The sequence below is a fragment of the Falco peregrinus genome, chromosome 3, assembly GCF_023634155.1.
Source record: "Falco peregrinus isolate bFalPer1 chromosome 3, bFalPer1.pri, whole genome shotgun sequence".
Lineage (NCBI taxonomy): Eukaryota > Metazoa > Chordata > Aves > Falconiformes > Falconidae > Falco > Falco peregrinus.
The window spans coordinates 18,613,417-18,628,434 of record NC_073723.1 but is presented as its reverse complement, the minus strand read 5'-3'; the positions used below and the strand labels follow the sequence as shown (position 1 = coordinate 18,628,434).

The following is a 15,018-nucleotide window of genomic DNA, read 5'->3' as shown; positions in this document are numbered from 1 at the left end:
AAGCTGCTGGCAGCAGACAGCCCAGTGCAAGGCCCTACGGTCTTTACAGATGGTTCTGGGAAATCGGGAAAGGCAGTGGTCACTTGATATGATGGGAAGCAATGGCAAGAATTGATACACTTGACACAGGGATCACCTCAATTGGTTGAACTTAGTGCTGTCATTGTTGCCTTTAAATCATTTTCTCATGTGCTGTAAACATTGTTACAGACTCTGCTTATGTTGCAGATGTTGCGCGACTCATTGACCATGCATTGCTTAAGGAAGTAAATTCAGAACGACTATTTTTATTTAAAACATTATGGGTAATAGTGAGTCAATGCACACATAGATATTACATCCTGCACGTCCGCAGTCACACTGGATTGCCAGGATTCATCTGTGAAGAAAATGCCCGTGCTGATGCTCTTGCAGCTCCTGCTTGGACTCCTCCAGTGCTGGATCTGATATGACAGGCCCTCGTGTCTCATAATTTTTTTCATCAGGGGGCTCGGGCATTGGTCCATCAATTTAAAATATCTTTTGCAGATGCAAAATCCATCATTGCCGCTTGTCCAGAGTGTCAGCGATTGGGTCCTGGACTAACGTTTCCACGAGGGGTCAATTCACGTGGCTATCAGTCCTTGGATCTGTAGCAAATGGATATCACACGTGTCTTTTTTTAGGTCGTTCACAGTATGTTCATGTCTCCATTGATACCTTCTCAAAAGTTCTATGGGCATTGGCCCATACTGGGGAGAAGGCTCTGGATGCCATTTCACATCTTCGACAGGCTTGGGCTGCTCTGGGGGTTCCTAAGCATCTCAAGACAGACAGTGGACCAGCATATATTCATCTGCACGCATGGCCAAGTTCTTGCCTCTTGAGGGGTGGAACATGTTAGTGGCATCCCGCATTCCCTGGCTGGCCAAGCCATTGTGGAGCATGTTCATCATACTTTAAAACTACTTCCTGAAAAACAAAAAGGGGGAAGGGGTTCTGAGACTCCGCATGATTGTCTATGGAAAGCTGTGTATACATTGAATTATTTGACTGTGCCGGCTGGAAAAGAATGTCCTGTGATTATCTCACATTTCTTGTCTTTGCAGGAAGATCCTACTATCTGAGCAAAGGTTTTAATGAGAGATCTACAAACGGAAAAATGGACAGGCCTGTGGGATTTAATTACCTGGGGATAAGGGTATGCTTGTGTCTCCACAGATGCAGGGCCGCGGTGGCCGCAGGAGTGTTAAGCCTGTTTTAGATCCTAGAATTGACAAGAGGACATCAGATACTGGCTGTTCCACAGAACTCTTGAGAGGGGAGTCAGAATATCTGGGTGACCCTGATGCAGAGGCTGAATCAGACGTAGCTTTGTGCCTTCTTAACTCAACCTAAACAGCCTTTCCACATATCCTGCCAAGGGCCCTACAATAGATGATAGACACAGCCTTTCTGGTTAAAAAAAAAAAGGGGGGGGTCGGGAATTGTAGAGGAATGAAAGCAGTGGGTTGATTGGCATTGATGGTATGCAGCTGTGGCCTTGCCTCAGAGGCAGTGGGTTGATGGACATGGAAGACATGCAGCTGTACCGCTAAGTGGTTAAATAGCCCTGAGGATTGTGGGAGAGGGGTCGGGTGGAGGAGGGGTATGGTTTGACCTCTGGAGGAAGGAGGTACAGCACAGACAGTAGAATCTGACCGATGGTAAAGCCTTGTTGCAGCCTACTAGTTTGTTTGTACTGCAACAGCGACTTGTGAAAGACAGACATTTCTCAGTGTGGTGCTTGGAAAATGAAACAACAACAAAACCAGTGTAGGTGAAGGATCAGGGAGCAGCAATCTGAAGTGGTGCATTTCCCAAAGGCCCCAGTGTGGAGGAAAAGCAGAGCCAAGAGAGCCAGAAGTGAGTGCTGCCCTGAGCATGGCGCCTTGGGCAGGAGCTTCACAGCAGAACTGTGGCTGGCAACCCAATGGTGGTGCCCATGTCTGCCATCCTCACAGATGGTCCATCTGTCCTGTAGCCAGAGAGACACCAGGAAGGGCGCTGCAGCCCTTGGACACACTCCATGATCCCTTTTCTTGTCTCCTTGCTAAGTATGCTAGTCGTAGTTAGCATAGGAGAGAAACATGCCTGTGAGCAACTGTTAGTATAATTCCCTCTCTTACCACCCTTTTTTTACAGAAGGCAAACCCCGAAGGCTCGTTCTCTGCTGTTCTATAGAAAATTGTAAAGCCATAAACAGCAAGGCCTAACGCATTTCTTTGCAATCATCTTTTTACTTTAAAGAGAATGAGAAAGTTTGTCATTAAAGGAATACGGGGGAAATTATAGAACTAAGAGATTTGCCTCATGCAGATGATGCACTTGTATGTAAGTCTTGTCTCCTGTCAGAGATGACCCAAGACTCATCGCTGTGTTTTGCCTCTCTGATGTGTGCCTTGCTTTGTCAAGACAGAAAACCCTTTTTGAACTTCCCCAGTGAGCATTCTCTTCAAATAACAAGCATAAAACCAGTATCCTCTGTCGAGGGGAAACAGAGCAAGTGCTCATGTTATGGACATTGTCACTTCACACAGATGTGAAATCAGAATCAGTCTTCCACACAACAGATTATCATCATTCATTTTATCAAATGTTTACTATGAGTAAATTGCTTTCTGCTTTCTTAGCTTCTTTTAAGAAATGCTATCTAAGCCCATGGCATGTAGCTGTAGAGAAGGAATAAAACCCAAACGTAATACAATAACTAATCTTAAACACATTAATTTTTACAGGGAAAATCTTAATATATTGAAAAGGTCCCTATGTCAGTAACAATATTTACAGGTTTTACTTTAGCTTTTCAAATGTTATCTTAATTTGCTCTTTTTCTCTTCAGAAGAAGAAACAGATATAAATATTCTTGGATGAAGACTACCAGTGTCTTTAATGATAACATTAATAATCGTCACATGAATGTAAATAGTTTCCATTGAACTTTAAGCAGTAATACGTGAGTCTTTAAATATTTTGTAAATACCACACTGGCAGTGCCACAGATGAAAGTCTGTCTATATTGAGCTGCAGAACAAAAGCTAGCCATAGGAAAGCCTGTGCACCTATCTGCATTAGCTAGCAATTTGTTGTCATTAGCAGCATGCAGACTGCCAAAGCCCCGGCCCCTGCGTGCAGGCAGGCAGGACTGATGACACAAGCTATCCTCCGCACGACAGAATGAGCAGCTTCACCCAGGCACAGCTGGGTGCCACCCACATGCCAAAGCCACCAAAGCCTCCGTTAATGAAACATTGATATCTGGCTTTTCAAAAAATGCAGATTGGTCTCTTTTATGCTAGAATATCGTCTTAGGAGAAGAAAAGCCACTTTAGGGCCCTTTCATGTCTCTTGGTTTTTGTTTCAGTCCACAATATAGATGCCCTTACTGATCGCAATGAAAAAGCTGTTATAACAAAATGAAAGATGTACTGTACAGAGCTTTACCCTTATGTAAGGAATGCAAAATGGTATTGGGTAATTCACAGCAGAAGGTATCTGGGGAGGAGAAATGAAATTTGGAAATAGTTAATGGATTGCTACATTCATTGCGAACTGAAATGAATTTTTGACGTGCACGGTATGTACTGTTTTTCTTAGCAAGCCAACTGTTTTCGTTCTTACAAAATTTATGTTATATTTCAAGGTAAATGTATTGTGTGTATTTAAAGCTTTTCAGGATCTTGTCATCAGAAAAAAAATTGTACTCGAAAACCCTCCCTGCATTTTTATTTTTTTTACTTATAAAAATGTGATTTTTGCAAGATCATGTGATTTTATGGTATCTGTAACAAGCACTGGCATTAATCCAATAAAGCCTTTGGCTTGAAGGGCTCATGACAGCACTTATGCAAAAGGAGCAGTTTTACAAACTCAGAGGTTGTTTTGCCAAAGAGTAGTTTTAGATGTGGCCATCATGTATGGGCACGGACCCTAAACATGGCCTTGGCAGACTGGTTTAGAAAATACGTGGTTCTACCATTCTGTATGTGTTCTACCATTGTGTTATGTCCAGTTATTTCAGTGCATGCTACTTAGTTGTAGTTGAAAGAAACCATCAGAAGCTGCATTTGATGATTTGTATTAAAGCAGTTCCTCTTGATCTCAAGTTGAAAAATATTAATAGCTTTTGAAAAAATATATGAAATTTGACCACTCTGAGCTGTCAAAAAAACAAATCATTTTTACATGACTGAAACTAAAACCCCAACCTTCTGCTGCATGGCTCTGTAAGACATCAAAGAATTCCAGTGACCTATAGTTGTTATCGAAGTAAACTGATCTGTGACTTCCTGACTCATAGCGTGATAGAGGAGGTGTATTCCATTATTTGGAAAGCATTTTCAAGTGTTAAGTTCTTATTTATTATGAAACAGCTCCCCCGGCTTTGTGCTGCCTTGCTGTGGGGTGTAGGCTTGACATTTGACATATTTATCAAGTCAGGTACACACAGCCACGGTAATACATGGAATCACCTTCACCTTGGAGTTCAGGACTATTTGTCCTTAACAATTAATCTAGATGGACAGATAAAGGCTCTTTATGCTTAATTTGTATGTCAGTTTATACACAAGAAATTGCAGAAGTCCCCAGCTAAGAAAACTTTTTTTTTTATAGGAGTAATAACATGAATATACTTGGAACAGGATTTGACCCCCACATTTACAAAGACGTTGAGACTGCATTTAACCCTACAATTAATATATACCAATTTCCTGAATTGGTATATATAACAAGTGAATTCAGTAGCGATATACTCATGGAACAAAGTCGAATTTGGTTTATTATTCCACATTTTAAACTATGCAGTGCAAATTGCAAAATTAAAAATATCCAGTAGGTGTCATCTTCCTACATATTGTATGGATGATAATAAAGTTTAAGTATTTTTTTTTAAATTGAACTTAAAAGTAGGAGTCTCAAACACTGCAACAGGTTTTCTGAACATGTGTAAAAAATGCATTAATTTGATCTGATAAGCTTTACTAACACTAGGATTTCTGGAATGTTTGACACCCGGAACTGTTTATGCACAAAGTAATTTGCAGATATCCATGACTGTACTTACATGCCTGAATAACAGCTGTAAAATATGCCTGTAAATGCCCACATTTAAACCTGAAAATCTATTTAATGGATTCCAGTTAATCCACATCCTTAAAGCAATATAAATATGTACTACAGCATTGCCTCTGATCCTGAAGCCTGCACAGCAAAAATAGGTTTATGATCCTCTTTACTGATGAGGATATTAAATGAAGTTTGAAGGGCTTGGAAAAGGCAGGGAATTCCATTTCCATAAGTGGTGTTTTAAGTTATTTCTTGAAACTACACCTCATATAAATAAATATTTTCATGTGGATTATTGAGAATTAGCAAGTACCTGGATCTGCTTGATTTACATTGCCATTCATTTTAAATCAAATACTTTTATTTATATTCAGCAGCTTTATACATAGTTGAGAAGTAAAATTACCCAGGCAAATTTGAATCCCTGTGATTCAGCCATCTTCCAACGTAAGTAAAATAAACACTTTTCACATTTTAAACCCTAACCTCTATTATTTGGTGTGGAGATACTTACTAGGTCAGAGTTATGCCTTTCAGCATGTGATTAAAACATGCACTTTGTCCATGTCCATGGATTTTGTAACACAATCCTTTAGCAATCTGGCAACATTTCTGGCTTTGTTAGTGCAGGGTATTGCTTAGGAAAGTTCCTACACAATACTGGTTTTGTCTGATCCAACATCCTTTGAAAATAATAGAAAGCCTTCCAAGGGCTTAAGTCATGAACTAGTCAGGCTCATGAAAAGGCTGAGCGACGGCAGGTGAAGCTGGAGGGCTGACACCGGCAGGAAATCGCAGTGTGGCAGATGCCAACGCACACACAAGCAGATTTCAGCCGTGGCCTGAAACCTGCTTTTAATTTGCACAAGCAACGGGGTGGGAAATGCCCCCAGTTCAGACGGACTAACAACGATTACACAGTCGTATTTAAATTTTATTTTATTTTTTAATTAAGTCACCTTGACGTTTCCAATAGTCCCAGTACGTGTGGTTTCTGTGAAGATGCACGACGAAGTAAACAGGATTTCAAAGGAAAACGCCTTTTTTCCATACGATCCCGGTCTACGGTTATGCATCGAGTAAGGTGCTTTTGCATCACACACGAAGGAACAGGAAATTCTGCATAACCCTCCGCTAATTAAAAGCTCGTTAGTTCTTTATGGTGAAGTACTCAACAGCCAGGAAACGATTACCTTAGCGCTCCCGCCACCCGCACGCAGCCAGGCGGTGACAGCGCCGGCGTGGGGGGCAGGTTCCGACTGGGAGAGCGGGAGACGGCTGGCGGAGCGGGGGGGGGTCGCCCTCCGCCGCGCCCAGCTCGGCCGGACCAGCACCGCGCCGGCGGGCGGGTGGGGAAGGGGGGCCCCACAGAGCGCGTACGCTTTCCTGTAATTTGAAAAGGATTGTTTGTGGTGGTGTTTGTAGGGATACGAGGAACGAATCCACGCTTATCTTTGGTGTAGTAGCAGATGGAGCTTTTTTTTTTTTTTTTTTCCGCTTCGCTACCGCAGGCTTGCCAGAGGGGAACGACGACGCCTCGCAGGAGCAAAGCGGGGCAGGGTGAGCTCCCGTGCTGGCTCGGGACCACCACCCGAGCCGCCTGCCGCTCCCACAGCCCGCTCCTACGCGCCGCGTACCTTCCTCCGGGGCGGGGCAGGGCCGCGCCGGGCCGCGCCGCCCGCAGGGAAACCGGCCCCGCCGCCGCCGCCCTCGCCTCAGCTATCGCCTCCGAAGCTCGGCTCGCTCACAGGGCGCAGTCGATGCTCAGGGGCACTGGCAGCGGCCGGGCTCCCCGGGGCCGGGCCTGGCGCGCAGCGAGCCCCCGCCGCCTGAGGGAGCGCGCGCGGCGCCCGTTCCCGCCTCCCAGCCCGCGGCCGTTGGGCGCGAGGGGTTGAGGGGAGGGGGGCGCGGTCGCTCGCGCCTGCCTGCCCCCCGCCCGCCCCCTCCCGCGTGGGAGCCGGCGGGCGGGGGCCGCGCATGCGACGCCCGCGCGGCCCGGCCCCGCCCCCGCGGCCCGGCTGCGGCCGGCGCTGCCGAGGGAGCGCAGAGCAACATGGAGGCGGCGGCGGCGCGGCGGGGAGCGCGGCTCGGACGGGCGGCGGGCGCGGGGCGGTAGCGAGCTTGCCGGCCGCCTTCCCCTCCTCCCCCTCCTCCCCCTCACACCCGCTCCCCCTCCCCTCCGCTCTTTAAGAGGCGGGAGAGGCGGGCTGCCTGCCCCCCTCGCAGGGGATGGCGGCCCCGGGCCCTCCGCAGCTCCCGTGGCTGCGGCTGGGCCCGCGGCTGCGGGCCGGGCTGGAGGTCGCACTGCGGGTACCCAGCCTGTTCCTCATCGACGCCATCTTCAACTCGTCCCCCCTGCCGGGGGGCTCCCTGTGCGCCGCGCTCCTGGGCGTGCTGCTGCGGCTGCTGGGTGAGAGCTTCCCCCCGCCGCGGGACGGGGCCCCGCCGCGCAGCCCCGGCCTCCCTCGCCGGCCGGGCGCTGCGGGGGGTCGGCACCCCCACCGGGCCGGGGCCGGGGCCCGGGCCGCTCCTCGCTGCCGCCTGCCCTCGCTGACCTTGCTCGCAGGCGGGGCGGGGTGGCCGCTCCTCTCCCCCGGCCCCTCAGCCCCCCGCCGCCCTACTGCCGCGGCCTGTTTCCCCCGGCCCCTTCCCGCCGCTTCCCCGAGTCCCTGCGCGGCCGCTGGGGGTACATGACCGTCCCGTGTCCCCCCCGCCTGCCCCGCTCGGTGCCCGCTTCCTCGCTCCGCCCTCATGCCCCCAGCCCCCGGCGGGGCCCCCCGCGGCGGTGAGGCCCTGGGGGGGGGCGCGGGGCCCGGGCGTGGCGGCGGACGGGCCGGTGCTGCGCGCCATGTGCGCGGGGGCCGGGGCTGCGGGCCCCGCCGCGGCGGGAAGCGTGTGGCGCCCTGCCTGCAGCTGCTTGCTTTATTCTTACTTAAAGCCCTTTGCATAGAGTGATTCTTCCTGCAGCACGCCGTTAAATCCTTATTTTAGGGACAGCAGAAATGCCGGGAATTCGGTTCCCGAAAATAAGCCTCTTGAAACTGGCCGGTGGTTGGTTTTAAGCGTTTTTAATTTATTTTTTTCTTGCTTGGGATGAAGGTTGAAAATCGCTGGTGTGACTAGGTGATGGGATTTCCAGTGTTGTCTTGTGTTCCTAACATAGCCTAGGCCAGGTTGGAGCCCCGCTCTGCAAAGCGCTGTACTGGCGATGCTGCGTCGTGTATCGCATCTTGGCGCTGGGAATCCTGAGGCAGGAAGGAAAGGAGAATCCAAAGTACAGCAAGAGTTGTTTTGCAGGCCTGCAACATGTTGATTTTGTGTTTTGTTTGATGTTCATAGTGGAAAAAAAGGGGGGGGAGGGAAGGAAATAAGTGGTAGGGTTGTTGGGGTGAGAAGCTGAGACGAGAGGTTAGAAGGGAAGGTACACAGAAGCGTAGTGGTGACGCACCGCGGAAATTGAGGAGCGGAGGGTAAAAACAAAGGATAAACTTATAGCAAGGCAGTAGCTGAGAGGAGAGCGAAGGGAGAAAGTAAACAAAACAAAGTAGGTGTTTTATTATTTGTGCTGTGCCCCCTTTCTTAAAGGGTGCCTGGGGGAGTCGCCGCTCCTGTGAGAAGGTCCTGCCTGCCTCCTCTGCCTGGCCCTGCAGCTGGTACCGACAGCTCGGGGATGGGGATGGGGAGGATGGGGTCTTCCTCCCTGCTACCCATTTTCTTGACCCTTTGTTCCATGCTTCTGGAATTGCTAAGGGCACTTCTCACTGGTAATTCCAGTAAAAAAAAAAAAGACATGGCAGTGCCTCACCAACTTAATTTTAGGAGTCCTTCCTCGTCTGATACAGACGCTGTAGGAAGTGCCATGAAATTAATCCCACGTAATGTGAAAATGGTGCATGTGTTATTCAATGATAACTTTTAAGTGTGTGATATTGGGATTAACAGATTAAGGCACTTTGCAGGATTGCATTTATATGATCGCTTTTCTGGAAGAGTTTGGGGAACCAGAGGGTAATCCCTGCCTCCTGCAGAAGAGCGTTGGGAACAGTTTATGCCAAGAGATTTATCTTGTACTTTGAGGCAAGTGGTCTGTGGTTTTTGGCTTTCCAAAATTACAAGAAAAATAAAAATGTAACTACTTAATGTCAGAGACCTTCCATGTGGTTCAGACAACAGAGTGCTTTTGCATCTATTTTTTCCTTGTATGAATTCAAGGATTACAGGGCCGGATTTCTGCTGCTGTTAGGATAAAGCAAAATACTTACTTTGGATCGTACGGTATTTAAATAGTGGGGAAGTTGCCTTTTTAGTTACCGTTTTCAGGCTTTGACAGACTGATCCAAATTTTTCCTGTAGCGCAATACTATTTAGCATAGGATAAACACAGAACTTGTATTCTGGATACAAGGATTGTAGCTTTGGGGAGATGGTTAGCTTTTGGGGGTGATGTAGAACAGTTCTGAAATGTATTGGAAGCACAGTTCTTCAGGAATATTAATAGAGTTCTGTATGATTTTTTTTAAGAAGTTTTACTGCAGTACTACTTGGTCTGATTCTTCCATCGCTTATTTTCTACACAAGTACATAGCTGTACGCGGCACAGAACCAAGTTCTGCAACTGGAGTGCAATTTGTCTTTAATCTTTTTGATTAGCCTTGCATCGTTTCCAACAGTGTTTGCTGTTCATAGCTGCGTGGTTTTTTTCAAGTGTGTCGATGCCAGCAGAACCACCGCCCCCAGGAGTGTGAAACTTCAGACAGCAGTCCCTCCTGAGCCAGGACACTGGTTTTTGAGAGGGTTACTATAAATACTGTAGTCTGTAGAAAGATGTGGAAGCAAGTAGAATGGCTGGGGCTAGGGAAAAAGTAATTTGGCAGTTCCGTATGATTAAAATACTTGACTGAAGATAGCCGAACCCTGCAACTGACTGCAAGTCAGATCCTAGGTAGTGTGCGATTATAAAGAAACTGACAAATTGCAGGAGGTAAAAGAAGAAATGAGAGGGAGGGATTCATTGTAATGCAGGAAATTAACTTTTAAAAGTAAATGCTTGTGATTAAATGTTGTGTTTGGAGGCTGTATTGGAGACAGCTGGTGATAGGATGGCCTAAGTAGGAACAGTAAAGATGAGCAGCAGTATCTACAGAAACATGAGAGACAAATCAAAGGACAAACTGCAGCATTTCCTATCGACAGGAAAAATGGGAAAAGATTCACTGTTTGGTGAACACCTTGCAGGGCAGAGCTAAGTCTGCTGTGGCAAGATGGGCTGAGTGACAAAAATACAAATGGGGGGGAGGAGTGCTCAGCTCACCTCCCCTTCCGAGATCCGAGTTACCTCCTGTGGCCTTTGGAGGTTCCTGTGCGGGGTCCTGACTTTTCCACACAAGTGTTGACAGAGAAATACTTTACCTTTTGTTAGTTCTTCTTTAGAGGAACCAGTAAGTCAAGCTTCTCTATTGACTCTCTGTAGTGCTGTTTTTAGGGATGTGTCCTGCGTGTGAAATGCCAGTGTTTTAAGATGACCTATAGTATCTAAATACAGTCCTGTTACTGCAGCTGCAAGGCAGAAAAATAGCTTTTGTTAGCAGGCGTGTTTCAGGGCAGCCTGCTTAGTGCAAAATGCATCTCGTCTGGCTCCAGTGAGCAGAATTATGTAAATAATGAGCTTGTCACACGCATGCGAGCCTTTTCTGTGACTTCTGAGAAAAGACAAAGGGTACAAACTTGTTGGCAGCATTAGCTTTCCCAGAGGTGTTTATGGTGGTACGCATGAAAAGGCAATGAAACTGTCAAGCTGATTTTTACAAATAAGTGCTGTACGTAACAAATATTCAGCTTTTCATGGAAGAACTGAGCTATGATACAAGGCACTTCCTGAAAACTGGTTGAGGCTTTTCCTCAGTCTGCTTGACAAGGTTACTAGGTTAATGATTAGTTAAAGATAATGTTTTTATATCAGCCAATGCTGTTTGCAAAAAGTACTGTTAAGATGCATTTATAACCTTTTTTTTTGTAGTCTGCCTTGTGCTGTTGATTCATGTTGACCCTCCCCCTTCCTTTTCAGTCCTCCAGGCTGGGTGGGGGGGTTGGTTTGGGTTTTTTTGTAATACAAGCAGCTGGCAACAATACTGGTGGAATCAAATGCTGTTTTTTAGCAAAGTTTTTTTTTTATTCCCATGATCAGGATACCACAGCTGAAAATATTTTTTTAAACACTTGATTATGGAGGATTTAGAACAATCTGAAATACAGTCGTCAGAAAAGACTGATGCTGTCCTCCAGTAGAAAGAGGATTACTTGTGATGTCATTAATTGTAGTACTGAGATTGAAAGCAACTTTCAATCAAATGTAAATTGTAGAGCTCGAAGTATCTCTACACTGGTTTGGATAAGAAAGCAGTTAGGTAGACTGGAAGCGGATTGAGAAGCCCCAAAACAAAGGCAGTGTGTTTCCTGAAAAAAAAAAAATGTTTAAGGAAGTGAATCTAGTGGGAAGTGCTATTTAATTTAACACCTGTTAGGGCACAGCCCTTACCTATGTAGTACATAGTTATGAAATTTGTAAGCATCACTACAGAAGGAGTTTACTCCAAGGACATAAATGTATACCAAAGTACTATTGATGCTATGATAGCATTTCTTACAGGAAGGTGCAGACTTTTCCAGTCGTGGTCAGTATGAGGGAAAGGTTAGAGAACAGGATTGTCAAGATTAAATCTGACTTCTAACAAGATGCAAGTTTGCACTGGCATTGGAGAGGCAATTGGTGCAGGTTTGGATTTGTGTACAAAAGCTTTATATTGCAGAAGGTCTTCTCCAAAGAGGCTTGTTTCAGGATGCCTTATCAGAAATGAAAGCAAACTGGAGGGAATTGGAAGAAGAGTGCTACCCTCCCTGTTTTTAGTAGTCAACTACAGTAATTTTTCACTATTTTCCCATTAAAGGGTTTAGCTGAACTGTTTTGATGACTGTTATCTGTAGTACTCCAGCTTGGACATCCTTGCTCAAGTGAATTAGAGGACTTAATAAATTTTGCTCATTTAGACCTTACTAACTTTGCCTGTAAAGGTGTATTTGGTAATTCTTTTTTGCTTTTACAACTTGTCAGCCCTTAAGATTTCCAGACTAAGGCTGAAAGGCTTAGAGTTGTCACTGCTGTAGTCTGAAACTGCAGGTGAACTTAATAGAAATTGTGACTTAATGCTTGCATTGGCTTTGCATCTCGGCTACAGCGCACAGATGTATTCGATGCAGAGATTAAGTCGTCCTTACCTGTTCTCTGAAAAGTGCACCATTGGTAATGCAAAGTTAAGAGTGACTAATGGGAAAGCGAGACATTAAATAAATGTAGCTCCAAAGCTAAGGGTTAAAATCTGTTGTTGAGTTTCTGCTGAGAACTAAACCATTTCCATCTGTTTTCAGGTGTCTTTGTGTCCAGTGTTGTTCTGGTCTTACAACAGCGAGCACTTTTCAAGTTTTATATGATCGCCTCAGCATTTCTGCTGGCTGCAACTTCAGTGTTGGTGAATTACTATGCTTCTTTGCACATAAACTTCTACAGTGCCTACTACACAGCTGCGTTTGGAATTCAGATCTTCCCTCATAAAGGACCTTCGCTATGGATGGCCCTTTCCATCCTTCAGCTTACCTTTGGAATTGGATATGTTACACTGCTGAATGTGCAGTCCATATACTCTCAACTCATCATCCTGGATATACTGATTCCTGTAATTGGCTTGGTTGTTGAATTACCTTTAAACGTCCGGCAGATACTAGTTTTTATTTCAGGCCTAGTTCTGACACTAAATACCACAGCCATTTTAGTTACGAAAATTAAATGGTTCTATTATTCGGTGCGGTATGTTTATCTGCTGGTGAGGCACATGTATCGCATTTATGGATTACAGCTATTGATGGAAGATACATGGAAAAGGATTCGATTTCCAGCTGTACTGCGCGTCTTCTGGCTATCGAGACTTACAGCACAAGCTGTGGTATTAACGTATGTTGTCAAGATGGCTGAAACTAATACAGAAGAAAAATTCTTCTTGATATCGTGGGATAACTGTTGGGAACTGATTTGCAGTCTGATCATAAGTGGGTGTGACTCTACTTTAACTGTCTTAGGCATGAGTGCCGTCATTTCCTCAATAGCGCATTATTTGGGACTTGGTATCTTGGCCTTCATCGGATCAACCGATGAGGACGACAAAAGGCTTGGCTTTGTAGCACCCGTCTTGTTTTTCATCTTGGCCCTGCAGACTGGTTTAAGTGGACTGAAACCAGAAGAACGATTAGTTCGCCTGAGTCGAAACATGTGCCTTTTGTTGACCGCAGTCCTGCATTTTATCCATGGAATGACAGACCCTGTGCTGATGTCTCTCAGTGCCTCCCACGTGTCGTCGTTTCGCAGACACTTCCCTGTACTGTTTGTTTCTGCTTGCCTTTTCATCCTTCCGGTTCTGCTCAGTTACATCCTCTGGCACCACTATGCACTAAATACTTGGCTTTTTGCAGTTACAGCATTCTGTGTAGAGCTCTGCCTAAAAGTAATAGTTTCTATCACTGTTTATATATTGTTTATGATTGATGGCTACTATAATGTGCTATGGGAAAAACTTGATGATTATGTCTATTATGTTCGTTCAACTGGCAATATTATTGAGTTTATATTTGGAGTAATCATGTTTGGAAATGGAGCTTACACAATGGTCTTTGAATCGGGAAGCAAGATTCGTGCGTGCATGATGTGTCTGCACGCGTACTTCAACATCTATTTGCAAGCAAAGAATGGCTGGAAAACTTTTATAAATCGCCGGACTGCTGTTAAGAAAATAAACTCGCTTCCAGAAGTAAAAGGAAGTCGGTTACGTGAAATAGATGACGTCTGTGCAATCTGCTACCATGAGTTCACCACCTCTGCTCGCATTACTCCATGCAACCATTACTTTCATGCACTTTGTCTTCGGAAGTGGCTGTACATTCAGGACACTTGCCCGATGTGCCATCAGAAAGTGTATATTGAGGACAAAGAAAACACCGGTATCTCTAACAACAATGGCTTTGTGGCACCAAATGAAAATCCTGTACAAGCTGCAGAAGAAGCTGCTGATGCTGAAAATGAATTAAATGAAGATAACGACAGTTCTGACAGCGATGAGGAAGACAGTGACTGTGTGGCACAGCACTTGAACGAGACTCTTAATGTCGACTCCAACTCTCTTGGTGATTAAGATGTCCTTTAAGCCGTGAGTTATTTGTTCGAGATTGACTTCAACAGAATAAAAGTATCACTTTGTAGTTATTGTACTTAAGCACAACAGCAGTATCTCAATGTTGAGTCTGTGAATGGTGGTTGTTTACTGTGGTGTGTGCTACTGTAAATATACCTCTAATTTTTGCTGGTCTCTTTAATGACCACCTTAAAATTATGTACATTATTGTACATGGAATAAAATGTTTTCACATGTTTTTAAGATGGTTGGAAAAACACTCTTTAATTGATGTAGTGATAATGCTGTGCCAAAGACTGTAGACCAGTAATTCCCGATCAATGAGTTCTGGATGCAAATGAAAAATACTGGTGAAAACAGACTGTTCAGCAGGTCAAATCAGAAATGAAAAGCCTGAGCCAAAGCAGCTTTACTTACAAATTCAGTATTAGCAGAGCTTTATCGCTAAAAACTAGTGAGTTGTGTTTTTAAAAAATAAATAAATACTTAGGTTGGTAGACTTAATGTTATAGCATTTGCGTATGTGGAACAAAAGATGAAACTGCTAAGCTTTCTGGTAAAGTAGTAAAGCATGCCATTGATGTGTTAAACATTCTGAATTGCCAGTAGTAGCTTCAAGTGCTCTACATGTGAACTCGGCAGCCTGGTATTAGCCTGGTATTAGCCTTGTAACGCATACAGGTATTAACAAGAATGGCTA

At 45.3% G+C, this 15,018-nt stretch overlaps 1 protein-coding gene and 1 long non-coding RNA gene across 3 annotated transcripts; one reads left to right on the top strand and one right to left on the bottom strand.

The window, feature by feature from the left end:
* Positions 1 to 267: 267 nt before the first annotated feature.
* LOC114013237 (uncharacterized) lies at positions 268 to 6,900 on the bottom strand. Its single transcript, XR_003556121.2, has 2 exons — positions 1,169 to 6,900; positions 268 to 951 (listed from the first exon to the last, which is right to left on the bottom strand). It is a non-coding gene; the product is annotated as an uncharacterized LOC114013237 (long non-coding RNA).
* A 147-nt stretch (positions 6,901 to 7,047) lies between these two features.
* Positions 7,048 to 14,561, top strand: RNF139 (ring finger protein 139). 2 transcript variants are annotated; one of them, XM_055799012.1, is made up of 2 exons: positions 7,048 to 7,495; positions 12,508 to 14,561. In XM_055799012.1, exons 1-2 carry the CDS (start codon positions 7,315 to 7,317, stop codon positions 14,316 to 14,318), a joined length of 1,992 nt encoding a protein of 663 aa, XP_055654987.1. In that variant the 5' UTR covers positions 7,048 to 7,314; the 3' UTR covers positions 14,319 to 14,561. The 2 variants fall into 2 exon arrangements, with proteins under 2 accessions (XP_055654987.1, XP_013157811.2); XM_013302357.3 differs by lacking the exon at positions 7,048 to 7,495 and adding an exon at positions 7,871 to 8,849.
* Positions 14,562 to 15,018: the final 457 nt, after the last annotated feature.